The 20,517-nt window shown below is 43.4% G+C and overlaps 1 protein-coding gene and 1 pseudogene across 2 annotated transcripts in view; one reads left to right on the top strand and one right to left on the bottom strand.

Annotated features, from left to right (window-relative positions):
- Positions 1–20,517, bottom strand: part of PHEX (phosphate regulating endopeptidase X-linked) — a 199,425-nt gene that overhangs the window by 35,696 nt on the left and 143,212 nt on the right. For both annotated transcript variants that reach the window (XM_059051149.2, XM_067023429.1), the window contains one exon: positions 10,768–10,826. In XM_059051149.2, the coding sequence (XP_058907132.1) occupies positions 10,768–10,826 (59 nt within the window). The remainder of the gene's footprint in view (positions 1–10,767; positions 10,827–20,517) is intronic.
- LOC131748823 (small ribosomal subunit protein eS19 pseudogene) lies at positions 17,367–17,876 on the top strand (annotated as a pseudogene).

Consider the following 20,517-nt stretch of genomic DNA (forward strand, 5'->3'; position numbering starts at 1 on the left):
GGGAGGTTTTTAAAAATATACCCATGTCCAAGCCCCTGCCCCAGACCTATCAAGTCACAGTGTCTGGGATGGAGCCCTGAGCAGCAGGATGTTTTAAAAGTTCCCCAGATGATTCTAATATGCAGACAAGTTCAGAAATCTTGCTTTAGGAAAAATAACTGATGTATATACATCAGCCCTCCTGTCTCATTCTCCTCTCTTCACTGCTCCTCAACACTGTGCTTGTAATATATGATTAGATATTTTTATTATAATTTTGCAGACTAGTCTTTCAAAACTGAAAGTTTACACGGCTGATAAATTATGATTGTACAAAAGGACAAAAATAGTTTTAATTGCAACTGCTTTGGAAAATCCAGGATGAATGCTCACTCTAAGAGAGAATGAGTGTTACATCTTATTCAGGATTAGTTCTCATAATCAGATAAGCCGGGTACCATTCTTCTAGCATCTAGGGGGCCATCAGTAGGGACATGGAAACTGCTGCAATTACAAAGCACTTTTGGTTATGTTTTTTGCTGTAAAGGGATTTCATTGTCATCTCACTGCTAAGATTAATAGTGGCTCTTTTTTCAATTTGGCATCTTGCAGTAATTTGGTGAATGCCAACCCTCCCCTTTCCAGAAAATATCAAGTTCTAACAGCTGTGACTCATGTCAAGGGATCCAGCAAGATGCCCTAGCCATCTGCCGGCTTCCTGCAGGTAACCTCCTGCCACCACATCTATCAGCCTAGAACTGACAAGCCGAAAGCAGCTTCTAAAATCTGCCCTCCATCTTGAACTCTTCTCTTCTGGCTCTTCTATTCTTTTCCTGCCAGAATTACCTCCAGGCTACAACAAAGAGAACCCCTTCTTCTTTACCAGCATAACCAACCATCCCTGCCTGTCCAGGACTGAAGGGGCTCCTGGGATGTGGAGCTTTCAGTGCTAAAATTGGGACAGTCCCAGGCAAACCAGGACAAGTTAGCCTCCTTACCTTTACCCAACCAAGCTTGACATCTTTTGCATTTGAACTGCAATTTTATAGCTCAGCAGTTCTCGAATTTCAGCATCTAGTGGAGGTTTCATGGGTAAAATCTTCCTAAAACATAAATTGCTGGGCGCACCCCCAGAGCTTCTGATTTGGTGGGTCAGGGATGGGACCAGGTAAAGCCCATTTATCACAGGTGATGCTGATACTGCTGATCCGGGGGCCACACTTTGAGAACCACTATGCAGTTCAGTATCTCATATTCTACTCGCGTGCCAACAAGTCCTTTCATGTACACAACTGCTGTCCTAGGTGTTCAAAACTGACACTAGAGGAAGTGATGTTCAGTCCAGGCCTGGGAAAACAGCAGATGCTCAACAAATGCCTGTGTGGGGTCACTGGGCCATATGTGGGGGTGCGATAATGGTCTCAAGAATGAAAATGTGACTAACATTTTCCCCTTATCAATTAGACTAAAAAAAAAAAAGAAAGAAAGAAAAAAGAAGAAAACTGAGTCTCTTTTTTCATCTCCTCCAACAGTATCTTTACAATGCCTAACAGTATCTTCTACGATGGTAAAAGAAAACCATCTCATGGGGCTTCCCCGGTGGCGCAGCGGTTGAGAGTCCGCCTGCCGATGCAGGGGACGCGGGTTCGTGCCCCGGTCCGGGAAGATCCCACGTCCCACGGAGCGGCTGGGCCCGTGAGCCGTGGCTGCTGCGCCTGCGTGTCCGGAGCCTGTGTTCCGCAACGGGAGAGGCCACAGCAGTGAGAGGCCCGCTTACCGCAAAAAAAAAAATTTTTTTTTTTTTTTAAACATCTCATCTGTTGTTCGTGAAAATATAAATTGGTACCACTTTTCTCAAGAGAAGTAAGATAATATGTATTTTTAAATCTCTTAAATTGAGCATACCATTTGACTCAGCAATTCCTCCACATCTAGGAATCTACCCTAAAGAACAGTCTCAGATTTGTACAAAGACTTAGCCGCAAAACTCATCACAGAGTTATGGGTTTTTTTTTTAACAATAGTGGAACAGCCTTAATGTCTTTCAGTAGGAAATTAAAGAAATAAAGGTGCTTTTATTTGGTGGAATACTCTGCATGGTAACTTAGAAGAATAGGTAACAAATGAAAAAAAAACACTTGTTACAACTTTCAGTGGGAAAAAAGTTTAACTGGACGAGTCCATAGTTAATTTCAATTTTTAAGTATGTAGATAAACGTAAGTTTGAGAGAGATTCAACAAAATTATTAACTGCAGCTATTTTTAAATTATGATTCACTTTCAAAATATTTTTATTTTAGCTTATCTACAATTTTCTAGATTTTCCACAATACATGTGAACTACTTTTGTAATAAGGGTCAAAGACAATTGATTTTTTTCAAGCGAGGACAAGTGAGACTGTGACCTTCAAGAGGAATCAGTGAGACTGTCCCCTGACTCCCTGGCCATGGCTCTCTTCCAGCTTCCTGAGGCTCTCCTCACTCGGGCTCACAGCCAGGACGCTCCCAGCGTGTGTCCCACTCACCCCCCACCTCTTGAATCAAACTGACCCTGAAAGCCATTCTGTGCTTTCTGCTACCAGCCCTGCAGCGAACCTGCCCAGTCCTCTGTCTGGAAACAGCATGCGTCCCGCCCCACGAGAGTGTTTTCACAAGTGTACAGCAGGTGGTAAATGCGTCCCTCCAGGCATCGGTCCTGGGACTCAACAGTTACAGGAATGCCATGAGATTGCAGGGCTTCCCACTTAAAGGCAGCTTGTCCCTCGGTGGCACTACCCAGAACGTCATTCTCAGCCGCCTCCCTGGTCGGGCCTCAGAGACGTGGGGCTGTATTAGGGCGTCCAGAGTCCTTGACTAGACCAGGACAAGGACATCTGAAAAGAGTTGTAGCAGGTGTCCCACAACCTTGATAAGTGCATCATGTGGCAATTCTGCAAACTATTTGAACTTTGCTCATGACTTAACTTCAACTCACTTAACGAAATTTTTTTTTAATTTCGGAGTAAATTTTGTGAAGGAAAACGTTTTGGGAGAGTAGCTCAAAATATTCTTGTTAAGGCAGCTTATGAAATCTCTCAAATAACGTCGTTCCCCCCCCCTCCCGCCCGCCATCGGAATCCAAGGACGGAAGGAGATCACGGGCATAGCCAAAGGGCTTGCAGAGAACAGCACTCTCACAGACGGCAGTAATCAACTGCTGCTCGACGCGACGGCCCTTTAAGACATGAAATCAGCACGACCTGGAGACCACCTGACCTTCTGATCCTCATCCCCTGGCTGTCCCCACGCCCTACAACATCTTGTTTCCATACCACACAAACGATCCCCCACCACATGGATGAGGACACAACATAATGATTACTCTAACACGCAATCATACCAGGCTTTCGACTTCTTCACGGCATGTTCACATGTATCACTTCACGTAATTCTCACGTTTCTTATCTGGCGCTGAACCGTGTAGGCTGAAGACTAAGAGCACGTAGTCAGAGAAGCTGGGTTATATTCCCACCTCCTCAGCTTGCTCGTGTGCGCTCTTTCGCACGCTACTTGGCCTCCCTGAGCTTCCGTTTCCTCTTCTGTAAAATGGCCCACGATACCAAGCTTACAGACCTACTGAAGATTAGAGATAACATCTGTTCAAGTATCCAGCACAGTGCTTGGCACATTGATGGTTCTCAGTGAAGAAGAGCTGCACAGGACAATTCTACTCTCCATTTGATGGGAGTCCTTCAAAGCACCAGTGGAAAAGTTGGGAAACCACCTGTATTATCACTACACAATTATCTGAGAACAAGCTTTGGGGATTTAACTTACCCTCTCCCTAGTTCCCCTCACCGCTGCCATTGCCTAGGTTCAGACCCTCCCCATCCTTCTCTTGAACCGCCTGCCAAACTCCTAGCTGGCGCAGGGGGTCTCAATCTTTCCCCTCTCCAAGCCATGATCTTTAAGACTAAGACCAAGGAAGCAAAAATGAAGTTTCTTGCCTCTCGAAGAAAACGATACCAGTTCCGTATGGCCTGTTCCTCAACATGGCTTACAAGGTCCTCATCTACTTCTCCTACATTTCATCTCCCATCATGCCTTCTCCCCCAGCCCCCGTGTACCACATGCAGTCTGTGCCCCAGCAACTGTGACCATGTCACCACCCGTTCCAGCTCCATGCTCCGCGGGCGCTGCGTTTGTACCAGCCAGTACTTCTGCATGTCCCAACCTACCTACTTTGCCTCCAGAATTTTTCTCCTTTCAAAGCCCACTCAAATGCCATTTTCACCGTGAAGCCAACCTTCACTCCCCTAGATAACTGACACTGCTCTGTGGCTCCCAGGATGCACTGCACAGCCTTCTGCTGCACACTCACCGTGACGTCTTATAAATGACTGGAAACAAGTCTGTCTCTCCCCACTTCTCAAAAGCAAGGAATCCTAACAGCTAAGATTTATTGACTACCTACTACAAACCAGTTTCTCTTCCAAGCATTCTGCATATATTATCACCTTTAATCGTCATGACAACCTATAGGATAGTCACTACTATTATCTCCATTTTATAGATAATTAAACTGAGGCTTAAAGAAGTTAAGTAACGTGCCCAAGGTTGCAAGTTATCAGTGGCCAAGCCAGGATTCAAAATCAAAGCCCACACTCTTAACCACTACACCGTACCATATTAAAAACCAGCACGGAACTCAGTACCTGGGAAGTTGTAACGTCTGTATTACTTATCTCTTGCTATATAACAAAGTATTTCAAAACACAGTGGCTCAAAACAATAAACATTTACTATCTCACAGTTTCTATGGGTCGAGAATTCGGAAACAGCTTATTTGTGTGGTCTGTCTCAGGGTCTCTCAAGTGGTTGCTGTCAAGATGTCAGCGTCGGCTGCAATCATCTGAAGGCTTGGCCGGACTAGAGGATGGCAGTCCAGGATGGCATGCACACACAGGCGTTCACACGCGGCCCTCTCCACCAGCTTCCTGCGGGCCCTCGTGACATGGCTGCTGGCTTCCCCCAGAGTGATCAATCCAAGAGAGCCAGGCAGAAGCCACATGTCTTTCATGACTTAGCCTCAGAAGTCACACCCTGTCATTTCCACAGTATCCTATTAGTTACAGAGGCCAGCCTTATCCAGTGTTGGAGAGACTACACAGGGGTGTGAATACACGGGAAGTGAGAATCACTGGGGGCTCTATAAATATTAAGTGAATAAGGCGAAAACATTACTAAGAATTGCTCTGTCAGGATCTCTTCTAGATAATGAGAAGTCTGGATTAGGTGGCCACTTAAGTTTCCTTCCCTGTAGCTCCAAAACTATGGGAGATTATTCTCCAATTCTCCCCAAATAGATTGTCAAGTGGATTCAGGGATTTAATTTCATTAAAGTCCAGTAGAGGCCACAGGTGAGTATTTGCTAACTTGGCTTCTACTTTATGGTTTTAGGCAGAGTCAGCAAAGTATGAGAAATTCTACCAGTCTGAAACATAGTTGTTTCCTTAACAGCAAAACAAATCTATGTTTGATTTCAGGATTAATTCTACAGTTTGATGCCACCGTTAGCCCAGCCTCTGCACAAAGGCTTATCTTCTTTAGCAGAGTATCTGTGATTAAACTGAGGAAACTAAATCCCTTGTGTATAAGAGCAAAGATAATAAAAAATCATGGGCTTCCCCGGTGGCGCAGTGGTTGCGAATCCGCCTGCCGATGCAGGGGACGCGGGTTCGTGCCCCGGTCCGGGAGGATCCCACGTGCCGCGGAGCGGCCGGGCCCGTGAGCCATGGCCGCTGAGCCTGCGCGTCCGGAGCCTGTGCTCCGCAATGGGAGAGGCTGCAACAGTGAGAGGCCCACGCATCGCAATTAAAAAAAAAAAAAAAATCATTGGTTTTAGGCCTTGCTTGTTTTCAAGCCAAGGTTTTGTTTGCTTAAAATAATTCCTTGATATGATTTGAGACCTACGAAGATAAAAAACTAATATTGAAATCAGGCACTATGCAGATACACATTGATACTGAATACATGAAATGAATTTTATTCTAAAGACCAGTCTATATTAGCGGAAATGAGAACCAAATGTAAGCGGCTCCCCCCTCAGGCTCACCCTCCCGCCTCCCGTACGACCACCTGATTAGATCCAAAGTACTTTGGAAGCTGGGACAGAAACACCCTGCGAGGCTCCCTAGATCCCATCCTCTCACAGCGCTCTACACCGCAGATTGGCAAACTACGGCCATGTAAACAGTTTCACTGGAGCACAGCCGCACTCATTTGTTTCTGAATTGTCTATGGCTGCAATGGCAAAGGTGAGAATTTGCAACAGAGACCATATGGCTTGCAAAGCCAAAAATATTTACTATCTGGCCCTTTAGAGAAAACATTTGCCGATCCCTCCTCCACACCTCTGGCAGCTTGGCCTGAGGTGAACTGTCTTAAGCCCAAATGTCTATGCATGCTACACGCTATTCTAAAAACTTTTAAGGGAGAATGGGGGTATTACTGTTTATGTTGAGCTGTTACATATATACAGAAAAGGAACACATTTTAATGGTAGGACACAGTGAGTGTTTTACACAAGTATCACCCGTGCAACCACCTCCCAGATCAAGGTAATGTTTCCTATGCCCCCTCTCAGTCAATAACCCCCAAAACAAAGGTAGCCATTATTTTAACTTTTATCACTTAGATCACAGATTTGTTTGCCTGTTCCTGAACTTCATACGAGTGGAACCATGCAGTGTTTCACTCACCATTAAGTCAGCGGCACTCTTACACACTGCAGCGTGGAGCACTTAGTTCTTTTCCTGTGCTGTGCAATATTCAATCGGATGAATACAGCACGATTTAGTTACCTACTCTTGTGTTGATGGAAATGAGGTTCTTTCCAGATTTTTGCTGTTATGAATAAAGCTGCTATGAACATTTGCGTGCATGTCTCCTCGTGGGCGTCAGGATCCATTCATCTTAACAAGAGTGGAATTTCTGGGTGATAGGAGACATCAACTGCCAAATACTTTTCCAAATGAGTTGTAATTGTTTAATGTACAAAAATATTGTTTTAATGTATAAAACCTTCTGAGAACAAAAGTTCAAAACACGCCCCTCCCACAATCTTCATATTACGCTGTGCATCCTGTGACAGACTGGCTATCTCAGGCATGGGTGGCGGGCGTGCCAGTTTTTGATATACAAAACCCTGACCTTGACAATATGCTGGCACTTTTCAAATTGATCTTGTTAAATCCTCCCAAAACCTCTGTGGACCGGGTAACCTCAACAGGTGACAGATGAGGACAAGAGGGCTCAGGAAGGAGAAACACCTTGACCAAGGTCATGCAACTAAATCAGCGGCACTCAAGGTCTCCCATCAAGCTTCTGTCTTCCTACTAAAAGCAGGAAGACCTGGGACTTCCCTGGAGGTCCAGCAGTTACGACTCCGCGCTTCCACAGCAAGCGGCACGGGTTCGATCCCTGGTCGGGGGACTAAGATCCTGCATGCCACGCAGCACGGCCAAAAAAAAATAAAATAAAACTAGAAGCAGAAGCACCAGCTTTGCATTTATCACAGAGTTAGGGAAGCACAAGCTTAGGCACCAATAACCTCCGCTCCTTGTTTTCCTGTCTAACCACCTTATCAGCTCAAATATAATTAAATTCTGCAACACCTCCCGAGTATAACTCCCCGTACAGCAGACTGAAATCATCATTATTTCACACTACACTCTGTCTGAAGAATTGCTACCCAGCTTGACAAGGGTAGAAAAATAAGAAGCTATAACCACCCTGCAAAAATCTAACATTGAAAGATGACCACAAATCATAGGGTTTCACATATAGGCATGGACTTGCAAAACCAGACAAACAAACAAACAAACAGAAACCCTACAGGTTTTTCTATTTTCCACTCAAGTCTCTACTGCATGCAGAAGCTGACTTAAATGGCATAAATGAGAAAATGATAATGTGAACTGAATGAAATTCTCATAAATCACGTTACCAAGTATAGTTACATCTTAGATGTGAAGCCCAATTAAACAGATGGCCACATGCTGTCAGAATCAGCCCCTAATCAATAAAGATGTTCATTTTAGAAAATCACCTCCATTTTTCACTTCTTCAGTGAAGCAAAAAGGTGGTACTTGGGGGCTGGGGGGAGTCCCAGGAAACCCAGTGGGGAAATGTATAAGGAACTCCACCTGTCTTCATTTATAGTCCGGAAAATCAGAAAGGAGGGAGAAAAAAAAGTCACCCACAGGATTCCTTGTCATCTTGCCTGGGAATGTAATTTACAATGAGAGCAAGCACTGGTCATTAGGAAAACAGAAACAGCTTGAATCTCTTAATTAAAATACTGCTTCAAATTGTTCATTCCAAACCCCCTCTGCTCATGAGCTTTCCAGAAACCACTGGGTTACCCTGAAATGGTTGCTTCCTCAGTAAACTTCTGATAAGATCAGCTCTTCCCAGAAAGAAACAGGCTGAGCAGGGGTGAATCCTGGAGGCAGGATTTAAACCCCGCAAGAGCAGTGAGCATTCACTGACACTGGAAAGCCAGAGTGGAAGCACTGCTGAAGAGTCTACCTCAGTGCCTTGTCTAGCATAAGAACTGATCTATTACATTCACCAGACTGGTGAAAATTTTGTCTACCAATGCCAAGAAGTGATGAAAATGAGAGCTGGTGAAAACACTTCTGTACTTTGGAACACTCACTCTGGAAAACATTTGGTGTCATCTGGTAAAGTTGAATATTTACATACTCTACAAGCCAGTAATTCCACTCCTAGTACATACCCCGAACACTTGTTTCAGGGGACATGTATGAGAATATTCAGAGCAACTAAGTTCATAATAGCAAAAAACGGGGGAAAGGGGAACGCTTAGGTCTGCAGAAGAGAAAAGTAATCTGGGGTACAGTCACACGTGGAATGTTACACAGCAGTGAAAATGAAAAACCTACTGCCACGTGCTACCTGGATGAATCTTAAAAACATGTTGAATGAAGGCACAATTGCTTAAGATTGCATGCAATACAATACCATTTTTATTATGATAAAAATAAGTAAAAATAAACAGTATATTGCTTAGGGATACATATGGTTTAAAATTTATTTTTTAACAAAACAAGACAATAATAAACACAAAAATCAGAATAGTGGTTACCTCAATGGTGAGGAAGAGGAAAAGGATGAGGAGGAGCATAGACAGATGCAATGACATCAGGAACGTTCGAGTTCTTGGATGGGTGGTGGGTTCATGAACGTATATTTATTTTATCATGTTTTCTTATATACTTTGTAACTGTATGTGTTCTAGCATGTTATATATAATCTTTTGCACGTACAAAGTAAACCATTTTCTTTTAAAATAGATAATTTAAAGAATTTTCTATCACCCAGTAAGTTATTCCAATTGATATCGGTATCATTTGTGTTATATAAATATAACCTATATTATTATAAATAGTATTTATAAGTAATATCTAAAATATCATAATTTCCCATGTAACACATGCAGCTTACTTCTCAACTCAGAGCTATAGCAAAGCATCATGTTGTATATTTTAAATATATAAAATTTTTATTCGCCGATTATACCTCAATAAAGCTGGGGGGGTGGAGAAAGCAATGGTATTTTTATGATAATAATGCACTGCCAGCTAACTGTTTTCCTGTTCACTACTCTCCCAGACCAGTCCGGCAGAGACGGCCATTCTCCAAGGTGGCCACACGAGGGCGACTCTAAGAATGTGTGCCTGCCAGGAGTGGGCTGTCCCCTCTGGCCAGGGCGTCTGTCTGGCATGCCCTTGTGTGAACATGACACATTTTGATTCATTCTCCTTTGGGGGGTCACGTCGGTTATTCCTCTTTTGCTGCTATTATAAACAACGCTGCTGTAAGCATTCTCACGTGGGCCTCCTCACGTGAGACTTCTCTAGGGCACTGCTTCCCCAACTACGTTAGACTCACCCGGAGGGCTTAATAAAACAGATTTCTGAGCCCCACGTCCAGGGTTTGTGAACAACAGGTCTAAGGTGAGGCCCAAGATATTGCATTTCTAACAAGTTCCCCTGGGACTCTGTTGCTAATAATCACGGGACCACACTTTGAGTAACAGCATTAGTGCACATGTCAAGAGCTCAAGTGACATTCACAGACACGCATGCCCATCTTTGGCTTTCCCAGGTGTTGCCCAATTGTGCAGCGAACTGGGTGAACTGATGTACATTTCCACCAGCAGTATGTGTCCCTGTCGCCAACATCTGGTGCTGTTAGATTTTTAATTTGTGCCAATCTGACCTTTAATAATTTTTTAACTTATCGTCGCACTTATAATTATGTACCTAATACATGTAAATAAAAGAAACTCAAGACTTTACATCCCAGGATTCATTAGAGCGTTTCAAAGCTTTTCTAACAGCTTCTCAATTCTCCCCAGCTACCTGCTCGTTTTTCTCATCAATCCTAGTAATAAATAAAACAAAAATCAGTACGAGCAATTATGCAAGAAAAGTGGAAGCTTGCTCCTTTTCATGGCCAACATCACTGCAGTTTTATTTACTGTACTTGCTTTTTTTTTTTAACTTAATGGTTATATAAAGCTATTTTTAAAAAACTTATAAGGTAAAGAGAATGAGGAAAATTGGACATATGGGTAGGGAAACAAACTTCCTTCACCAGCATACCTGGTCACTGCTGGGAGGAAATAAAGAATGCCCTCCCTACTCTTAAGTCACAGTCATGGAAAAGTTGCATCCATTTTGTAGCACATTAACAAGGAGACAAGGAACCGGTACTCACGGATCTGGTTGGTGGATGCACTGTAGAAGGCATTGACAGTCGTTGGATTTGTAAACCACCTGTAGAAAGAGAAACAACCACCACCAAGTGATCATCATTATCCAGGCAGGAGGGCAGTGAAACACATACAATGTGGCGGGATTTATTAGCAAATAACCAGGGAACAATGGAGAAGCTGGACAGACTCTGCTCGATGAACAATCTCATCCTACACTGACCATGCCTGGTTATGCATTGTTACTAACGTAATGTAAAAAAGCACCAGGGCTTCTGAAACAGCTTTAGTGAAAAATTCTAGAATCTAAAGGGATCTCTCCACAGATGGAAGCACAGCAACAAGCTGATGTTTGCCAGGCCCTGTTCAATGGGTCCAGGGGACAGCTGAGTTTTCTATGCTGCATCACCTCTGACCTGTCCATTAAAGGTTTGAGATTGGCGACAACATAGAAGACCATGTAAAGAGAGATAATAAAGCACAACCACGGTACCTAGAGGGTCTGCCTGCTCCAGTAGAAAGTTTACTGATTTAAGCACCAAAAGATCTAACGGCTCACCCTGCCTCTAACACTAACTAGCCGGGTTGTGGTGGAAAAGTGGCCTATCTTCAGTTTCAGCTATAAAACTAAGGTATTGCATTAAGATATCTTGGGAGTATCTTCCAGCTATGAAGAGTCTACACTGCATCTTAAATGCACAGGAACTTACTTAGATCAGACTCAGCAAATTTTCTCTGTAAACAGATGGTACACATTTAGTCATTTCATGGACCAAGAGGAAAAATCAAGGACATTTTATAGGTACTTCTATAGTAAGAGAAACTTTTCTACAAAATTGTATTGATGCAAGTCAAAATATAATAATCTAGTACAGGGCTTCCCTGGTGGCGCAGTGGTTAAGAATCCGCCTGCCAATGCAGGGGACACGGATTCAAGCCCTGGTCCAGGAAGATCCCACATGCCGTGGAGCAAGTAAGCCCGTGTGCCACAACTACTGAGCCTGTGCTCTAGAGCCCGCGAGACACAACTACTGAAGCCCGCACGCCTGGAGCCCGTGCTCCGCAACAAGAGAAGCCACCGCAGTGAGAAGCCCCAACACCACAACGAAGAGTAGCCCCTTCTCGCCACAACTAGAGGAAGCCCGCACGCAGCAACAAAGACCCAACGCAGCCAAAAATAAATACATAAAAAATAATAAAGTTCCCTTTAAAAAAAAATAATCGAGTACAATTTTTGGTAATACAGGCCTATTATTAATGAGAAGAATGAAATTCCTTAGGGGCAAGAGAACGTTATGCTTTGAGGTTCAAAGTCAGTGCTTCCTACCATCAAATCAACGACAGACATTTATCTCTAAAGATCACTCTTAGCTCATGGGCTGTACAAAACCAGGCAGCAGGCAAGATTTAGCCCTCGAGCCATAGTTTGCTGACCCCTGACTTAGATGCCTGTGAGTTTCAGGCACTGCCCTTTATGATTAAAATCAAGCATTTGTCTTAAGCTAAACTGCTCAAAATAAACTTCTATAAATCCCTTTTCAGAACAATCATTTTACCAATTTATGTCTAATAGAATAATTCTGTCAGACTAATAATTTATGTCAGACTAACATGAAACTGGTAGGAAATCCAAGTGTGGGTTCTAGTTGGTCCACCCATCCCTTCTCCCCTTATAAAGAAGTCCGTGACTGTCATCCTATTATTATCGCTAGCAGTAGTAGCAGCAGCAGCTAACATTCACGGAGCACTTACCACGTCCTACGCACTTTCTAGTCATAGGTTTTCCCCATAGAAACTACAGGAATTATTAGCCTATCTCACAGGAGAGGACAATGAGACTTACAAGCATTATATACTCGCACAAGGTCTAGTCTGTCTGACTTCAAACCAGTTCTCTTAAGCATTATATTATACTGGAGACATCAAGGGAAATCAGAAAAGAGAACCTCCTCTTGTCAAAGCTGAAACCTGTACTCACTTCCATAAAATGTATATTCTTTTCCTTCAAATTTAGGATGAGTATTTCAATAAACCCTAATGTTTGACATACATTTACTGGCTGGCTTACTTTTCTGAGGAGAAAAGTACAGGGAAAGCACTTTTATTGCCCTAATGTCACTACCTGTAGTAGGCAATATTATGCCCGCCCCCCCCAAAAAAAATGTCCATGACCTAATCCCTGGATCCTGTGAATATGTTACATTACATGGCAAAAAGGACTTTGCAGATGTAATTAAGGTCAAGGAGCTTAAAATAGAGCAATTATCCTAGATTATCCCAGGTTGGCCCAATCTAATCACATGAGTCCTTAAAAGTGGGGATCCTTCTCTGGCTGGAATCCTAGAGATGGATGCAACAGGGGAGAAAGTTAGAAGAGATGCTGCAGAACGGGAAGTCAGAGAGATTCCAAGGGTAAGAAGGATCTGACACGCTGTGGCTGGCTGTGACATGCAAGGAGTGGGGAGAGAGTCCTCTAGGAGCTAAGAGTGGCTCCCAGCTGACAGCCAGCAAAGAAGGAGGAACCTCAGTTGTACGATGAGAATCGAAGAGGATTCTTCCCAGAGGCTCCTGCTAAGAGCCCAGCCAGCTGTCACCTTGACTTCAGCCTTCTGAAAACTGCAGCTGAGAGCCCAGCCAAGCCATCCCACATTTCTGACCTACACAACCGTGAGGGAATACATTCGTGTTGCTCTGAGCTGCCGATAAGGCTGTGGTGATTCATTACGGCAGCAACAGAAAACTAACATACAAAGAACCCGGCATTTGTTATGCCTGCTCTCTGGGTCAAGAGGGGAGAATCCAGGTGCCTCGCAACATGGCTTCTAAATGACATCGGACTGAACCACAATATGTACCAAAGATGATGTGTATTCCTAGAGCTCATCTCCTCTCTTCCCATCCCTCCCAACTCCCCTCCCTTTAGCAAAGAATAAACTTTCAAAACATTAGGCTAAGAGCCATGTAGGAACAATGTTTCTGACTTCTGATGGACAAAGGCAGACAAAACAAAGAAATCAAACAACCAGATGGAGCCTGATGGGGCCTCTGAAGCTTCAGCAAGAATTCCTAAAACATCTTATACAAGATGCATGATCTCACCTTTCCTGACTTCTCAGAGCTCCTGCTGGCTCTAGGACATGTTTGGAGCCCTGATTATACCCACAGCTGATATTAAGTAGCTGCACTAACAGAGCCTACCAGTTGTGGATGCTATTATTTCTTCTGATCTTCTGATTCCCACACCAAGCCAGCCGTTAAATATCTTGTACAGCTCCCTGATTATATCTGAGTTTATTATATATTTAGTTTTGCTATTCTCTAACCTAAGCCTACCTGTGCTGTTTTTAATACGTGTTTGTAGTTTTTTTTACACTCCTCCCATTAAGAAGCGAACTCTAAATTCCTCTCTCCTTGATTACGGGCTACTCTTGGTGACTCACCTCTAAAGCATAAAATGCAGTGGAAATGACACCACATGACTTCCAATGGTAGGCAATTAAAGGCAATATAAGCTCCCCCTGGTAAACACATGTACACCCTCCCTCCTTCTTTTTCAGGAAACTTGCTCTTCAAAGATTCTGGCTCAATCAGCATGCCACAAAGAAGCCCAGTACACATGGAGAGGCCGCAGTAGGCCTTCCAGGCAGCAGCCAGCACCGACCACTAGGCTAGGAGAGGAGGCCTCCCATGTGACTCCAGTCCCAGCCGCTATCTGACTGCAAGTACATGCAACACCAGGAGCAAGAACCACCCAGCTGCGCCTAGTGACCACCAGAACCACGAGAGAAAAATGAATAATTACTGTTGCCTTAATCCTCTAACTTTGGGGGTGGTTCATTATACAGCAAGAGGTAACTGAAACACTGAAAAGCTGGCTGTCCACAGATTAAGTCCTACCCAACGGGTTGAATTTTCCCAGAAAAATGTTTTACTTGCCCAACACAATGGCTCTTAAAAGTACCGAACTGGAATTCCTTTAAACGAGGCGCGCAATCACTAGTTCTCCATGGTCTCCACCACTCCCTATCATTTACACTTGTCTAGGTCAACATCTGTTACCTGATCGGGCCGCGAAGGCATAGGAGTTTGCACAACTTACCTTCCAACAAGATTTTAAGTTCCTTATGGGCTAAGACTACTGCCCGAGTGGTATATGCTGAGCAAAAAATTCATTAAATCTATTTAAATGAATGTATTGCTATGTATACATCTACTTAGATAAACAAAGAGTGTCATTCAAGTGCTTTAAATTCTTTTTATTATGTCTTTAGGGTGTTCCTGCAGTCTGTGTTTGGGCGAGGATTTAGTAGATAAGGCAGGAAGAGGTCTGGTATAAATTTCAGAAATATATGGAGATGAAATTATACTGGACAATGGATGCATAAAAAGAGTGGGATGATGAAATGCAATGATCGAAAGCAAAAGACACTGATACCCTGATTTCTTTGGACCATATAAAATAGATATACATCAGGCTAAAGTTTTACATTTTACCTATTAACTCTTAAAGATAGTCTACGGAATATGGAATGGAAAAACCATAGAGTATTTATTGCTTTATTTCACATATCCTGTAGATTGTATCCATCCATTCCAAGCTGTAGATAACTCTGTGCAGGACCATAATCTGTATAGACATTTGATGTATTTTTACATATTTTTCAGAAGACAGAGAAAAAAATCCAGACACGTTTGGTCACAGCAGAATGAGAGTGAGGTAATAGGGAGGCCGGCTTAAAATCCTTTCTGTCAAAGAAAGAGGACCCTGAGGGAAAGAAATTACTTTTGACTCAAGCTGAGCAGTGAAGTAAATCCTCTATTTTTAAGCAAGCTGATGAAGTGACAATTCTGAGAACCAACCCCTAAATATGGACCTTCAGGGATGACCACCCAATTAATTTCATTCTTGCTGACATTTCCCATCGTGTTAGAAACTTCTTAATGCACATTAGTGCAGCTAAAATGGATTCCATGAGAATGAAACATAAAGGGTGTTTATCTCCTATACCCACAAAGAAGCAAAATGTTAGTTCAGGGCTTTATGGAAATATAACCAGGATGTGCTGTTCAAAGTGAACTAGTGTAGTGGAGCTACTCCAGAATCATCCTCATTCGATTAACTCATGGATTTTCAGACCTAAAAAATGTCAATTAAAGTCGATGGGTATCATAAAGCTAAAATTCCCCACAGTGCCTGAAAAAGGACCCACCTGAAATTTCTTCTAAAAAAATGACTATCACATCACTTTACCATGCAAAGAGAATCTTAAATTTCCTAACATTGCTTTCCCTGATATAGACATATGGTCTGAGGACTTACTAGCACTGCACTGATTTTCATTCCAGGAGAACTTCTCCAGAAATATTAACCAATTTAATGTCCTTGTGAAAGAGGTATTTGTTTTCATTGACAGAGAAGAAAAAGACACAGGTCACACAGTTTGCTTAAACCCACAGTCAGCCAGCACTTTTCCAAGGCATAAATATTAGAAATAGTCAAGGCCATTAGAATCTTACAGCCCATCAGTATTTTAGGATGATGTTAAAAACAACACATTTAGGGCTTCCCTGGGGGCGCAGTGGTTGAGAGTCCGCCTGCCGATGCAGGGGACACGGGTTCGTGCCCCGGTCCGGGAGGATCCCGCATGCCGCGGAGCGGCCGGGCCCGTGAGCCGTGGCCGCTGAGCCTGCGCGTCCGGAGCCTGTGCTCCGCAACGGGAGAGGCCACAACAGTGAGAGGCCCGCATACCGCAAAAAAAAAAAAAAAAAAAAAAAAAAGACACATTTAGGAGTTTTTCAATTAGCAACCCAGGCCTTGCTATACACCCAAATGAATAATGACATTCTGAAATTAAAGAATTAACTTGGCAGCGTCTCCAATATAGAAGAATCCCTGAGAAGACCCTGAAAGTTCACAAAAATACTGGTGCGAAGTTTGAATTTTTCACAAGTTGCAAAGACAAGAGTTTGAACTTATCTGAAGTAGACCTGAAAGAGCAGGATGATTTACATATTACATGTAGAGGCTCACTGAGATACTGGAAACTATTTGAAGTCGTGAGATTTGAGAAGCTGGTTTTAGAACCCTAAATCTAATATTTCTATTGAGTAATTTAGGCTGGGAATGAAACAGGTGAGATGGACTAAGAGATGCCGTGACGAGAGGGGAACATCAAGGACGACGGAGCAGGCGGCTTCACATCAGCTCTCTGCTCTCTTCCTTTGTGCTTTGGAGGGGGGCCACGGACACGTAAGGGCAAGGGTTCAGCTTCAGGCCTACCCCTTAAGGTCAAACACTTTTGCCTTACTCTGTCGGTGCACAGTGTAAGAAGATTTGAAGGGCAGCGGGTAGGATGGCTAGATGGGGCCCACGGCTAAGAGCGAGAGGCGGTAATCACAGCTTAAGCCAAAGAAGGGTAAAGGGCCTAGAGTGTTTCTAGAGGCCAGAACAGAGGAGGGAGTTGCAAGAGGCAGTAACGAGGGACCCACAGAGCATAAAAAGAGCCAGCCAAAGGTATGGAGGCCAGAATATCAGACAAGGTTAAAACGTTGGCCGTGAGAAAAAAAAAAGGGCCATGGAAGTCAGGCTCCCAGCTATGACACTATGAAAAGGTCAACACATCCTTTCCACAAAAGCCAAGTATACCTTTCCCCCGGCTGGCAGCGTGGAGGCCACACGACTCCTGGAGTTACTGTAAAAGACGTGAACCAGCGGGAGTTCGTCAGAGCTCCGGCAGCCTTCCTCAGAAAGTCCGGGAAGCTGCAAGTCCCTGAAGGGGTGGACACTGTCAGGCCGGCCAAGCACAAAGAGCTCGCTCCCTATGATGAGAACTGGTTCTACACACGAGCTGCCTGCACAGCACCTGTACCTCCAGGGTGGCGCCGGGGTCGGTTCCATGACCAAGATCTCCGCAGGGCGTCAGAGGAACGGTGGCATGCCCAGCCACTCAGCAGAGGCTCCAAGAGCGTGGCCCGGTGGGCCCTCCAAGCCCTGGAGGGGCTGAGAATGGTGGAAAAGGGCCAAGATGGGGGCCACAAACTAACACCTCAGGGACAGAGAGATCTGGACAGAGTCGCTGGACAGGTGGCAGCTGCCAACAAGAAGCATTAGAACAAAAGACACTGGGTTAATAAATTGCCTCATTCGTTAAAAAAAAAAAAAAAGGATAAAAATGGACAAAACTGTCAACAAACAACCATTTTAGGGCCCTGGGAATTGATCAAAGGCAAACAACACATTGACAAATGTTTAATTTTGAAAAACTGCTACAACTTAAGAGGAAGTAGAACAGGAGTCTGTGGCCTTCTTGCCTGGGACTACTAGCATCCCTCCCAGCTCAATCAGCAAGAACTTATTGTATTAGGATAGGGCTGGCTGGAAAACCAGCAGCTTTGCTGCCACAGGGGGTGAACTCACTTGGGGTGGGGGTAAAAACTTGCAACTATGCCAGCTGAAAGTGATAAACCTGGTAGAAAACAAATGAGGAAAACCCACAGCTTTGTGAGCCTGAAGTTACAGTTCCCACTGGGGAAAGTGACAGATCAGCCAGAAATTTAAAAGGGAGACAGTGGAACCGAAAGAGTCATAGAAGGGTGACGTCAGCTCTCTACACATCCCTGGCTGACTGGGAAACTAGGCATGTGTACAGGGGAGACCCAAGGGAGCCCAGTAGAAAGTAAAGTCCAAGGGTGACTGGGAAGGGCTGGTGACTTTGAATGCGCGCCCAAGCCCCACGCAGATCAACTGGCAGAGGGCAGAAGCCCTACAGGTTCAAAGTGACTGAGCACAAGCTCTGCCCTGATCCCTGGCTGTGGACTAAGCTATGCAGACTCAGGGACAACCTCCATGAAGTGAGGCTACAAAATAAAAATGAGAATTTAAAAAATGAGTAGAGACATCCATGGCCACATACTGTAGCAGAGACAGATTCTACAGTGTTAGTCCAGGAAAGTTACTTTAAAAAATGCCTCAGAAAAACAAATCAGAATCCACAGCTGCTACAATACATTATCCTAAATGTCATTTTCAACAACGACAAAAAAATGATGCTGGAAGAAAAAGTGTAAAGAAAAGCAATCAATAAAAACTGACTCTGACTGAGCCCATATGTTGGATTTAACACACAAAGACTTGAAAGCAGCAACTGTAAATTAGTTCAAAGAATTAAAATAAACTGTATTCAAACAATTAATGGAAAATATGACAATGACAACAGTCGTAACAAAGAAACAGAAACTATTAAAAAAACAAATGGAACCTCAGGAGTTGAAAAGTGCAATAATCAAAATGCAAATTGTATTGATGAGTCACCAGCAAATTTGAGGATCAGAAGAAAGAACTGGTGGATTTGAAGACGGATCAATAGAAAGAATCCAGTCTGGAGTAGAGCGAGAAAACGACCTTGGAGAACTGGGTCATAGCAGAACAGAGTAATACCAGCAGGCAGAACAGAAAGTAATCTAAACCTAAGCTGAAGAATTTCTCAGATGTGAGCCTCTTGTTCATTTTGTTAAATGGGGATAATAAATAGTACCTACACCTCACAGAATTGACTAGAGGATAAAATGAATTAAAATATGTAAGTCACTTCTTGGAACATTAGAAACCCATAATAATTTTTAGTTGCTATCATCATCATCATTCACACTTTGCTAGGGAAGAAAATCATAACTGGCCCTGACCCCAACAGTTCCTAGTGAAACGTCCCTACCTGTAGGAAAAGTTCCTACCGCTTGCTGAGAAGAGGGGTATAAATCATAACTGCTACTGAAGGAAGATAATAGAGCTATCAGTTCTTTGACATGCATTACCTCAGCGAAGATCCTATAGTTACTTCATCTTCATAATCACAGGCATACCTCGGAGATTGTAAGCTCAGTTCCAGACCACCATAATAAGGCAAATATCACAATTTTTTTTGGTTTCCCAGGCATATAAAAGTTATGTTTATACTATATGGTAGTCTGTTAAGTGTGCAATGGCATTATATCTAAAAAAATGTATCTACCTTAATTTTAAAATACTTTATCTCTAAAAAATGCTAACCATCATCTGACAACACAGCGTTGCCACAAACCTTCAGCTTGTAAAAAACGCACTGTCTGCAAAGTTCAATACGGCCAAGTGCAATAAAATGAGGTATGCTTGTATACAATTACTTCTACATTTGTAATCATACTTTACTTTTTAAATATTTGGTTTTTAAGATATTCAAAAGTTTCTGCCTGAGTGTGAACTTCTAGAGAAATTTGCTTATATATATATTCATAACAAGATCTAGAAATGATTTGAACATTCACATCTTAATAAGCCTTCTTTTTTTTTTTTTTTGCGGTACACGGGCCTCTCACTGTTGTGGCCTCTCCCGCTGCAGAGCACAGGCTCCGGACGCGCAGGCTCAGTGGCCGTGGCTCACGGGCCCAGCCGCTCCGCGGCACGTGGGATCTTCCCGGACCAGGGCATGAACCCGTGTCCCCTGCATCGGCAGGCAGATTCTCAACCACTGCGCCACCGGGGAAGGCCCAATAAGCCTTCTTTTTATATGTGTTGATGCTAGGAGTAGGGTAGTCATAATTAGATTGAACAACTGATTCATATAATATCAGAAATAAGAGTTGCCAAAACATAACACAAATTTTGCCAAACAAAAATAACTGGCAAGCCAGCTACTCTGACTTGAGAGGAATTACAAAGTTTGCTCTAAAGAAACTCCACTTCCCACCAACATATTTATCTATTTCACTTTTCTTTTTTT

This window comes from Kogia breviceps, chromosome X (assembly GCF_026419965.1).
Source record: "Kogia breviceps isolate mKogBre1 chromosome X, mKogBre1 haplotype 1, whole genome shotgun sequence".
Taxonomy (NCBI): Eukaryota; Metazoa; Chordata; class Mammalia; order Artiodactyla; family Physeteridae; genus Kogia; species Kogia breviceps.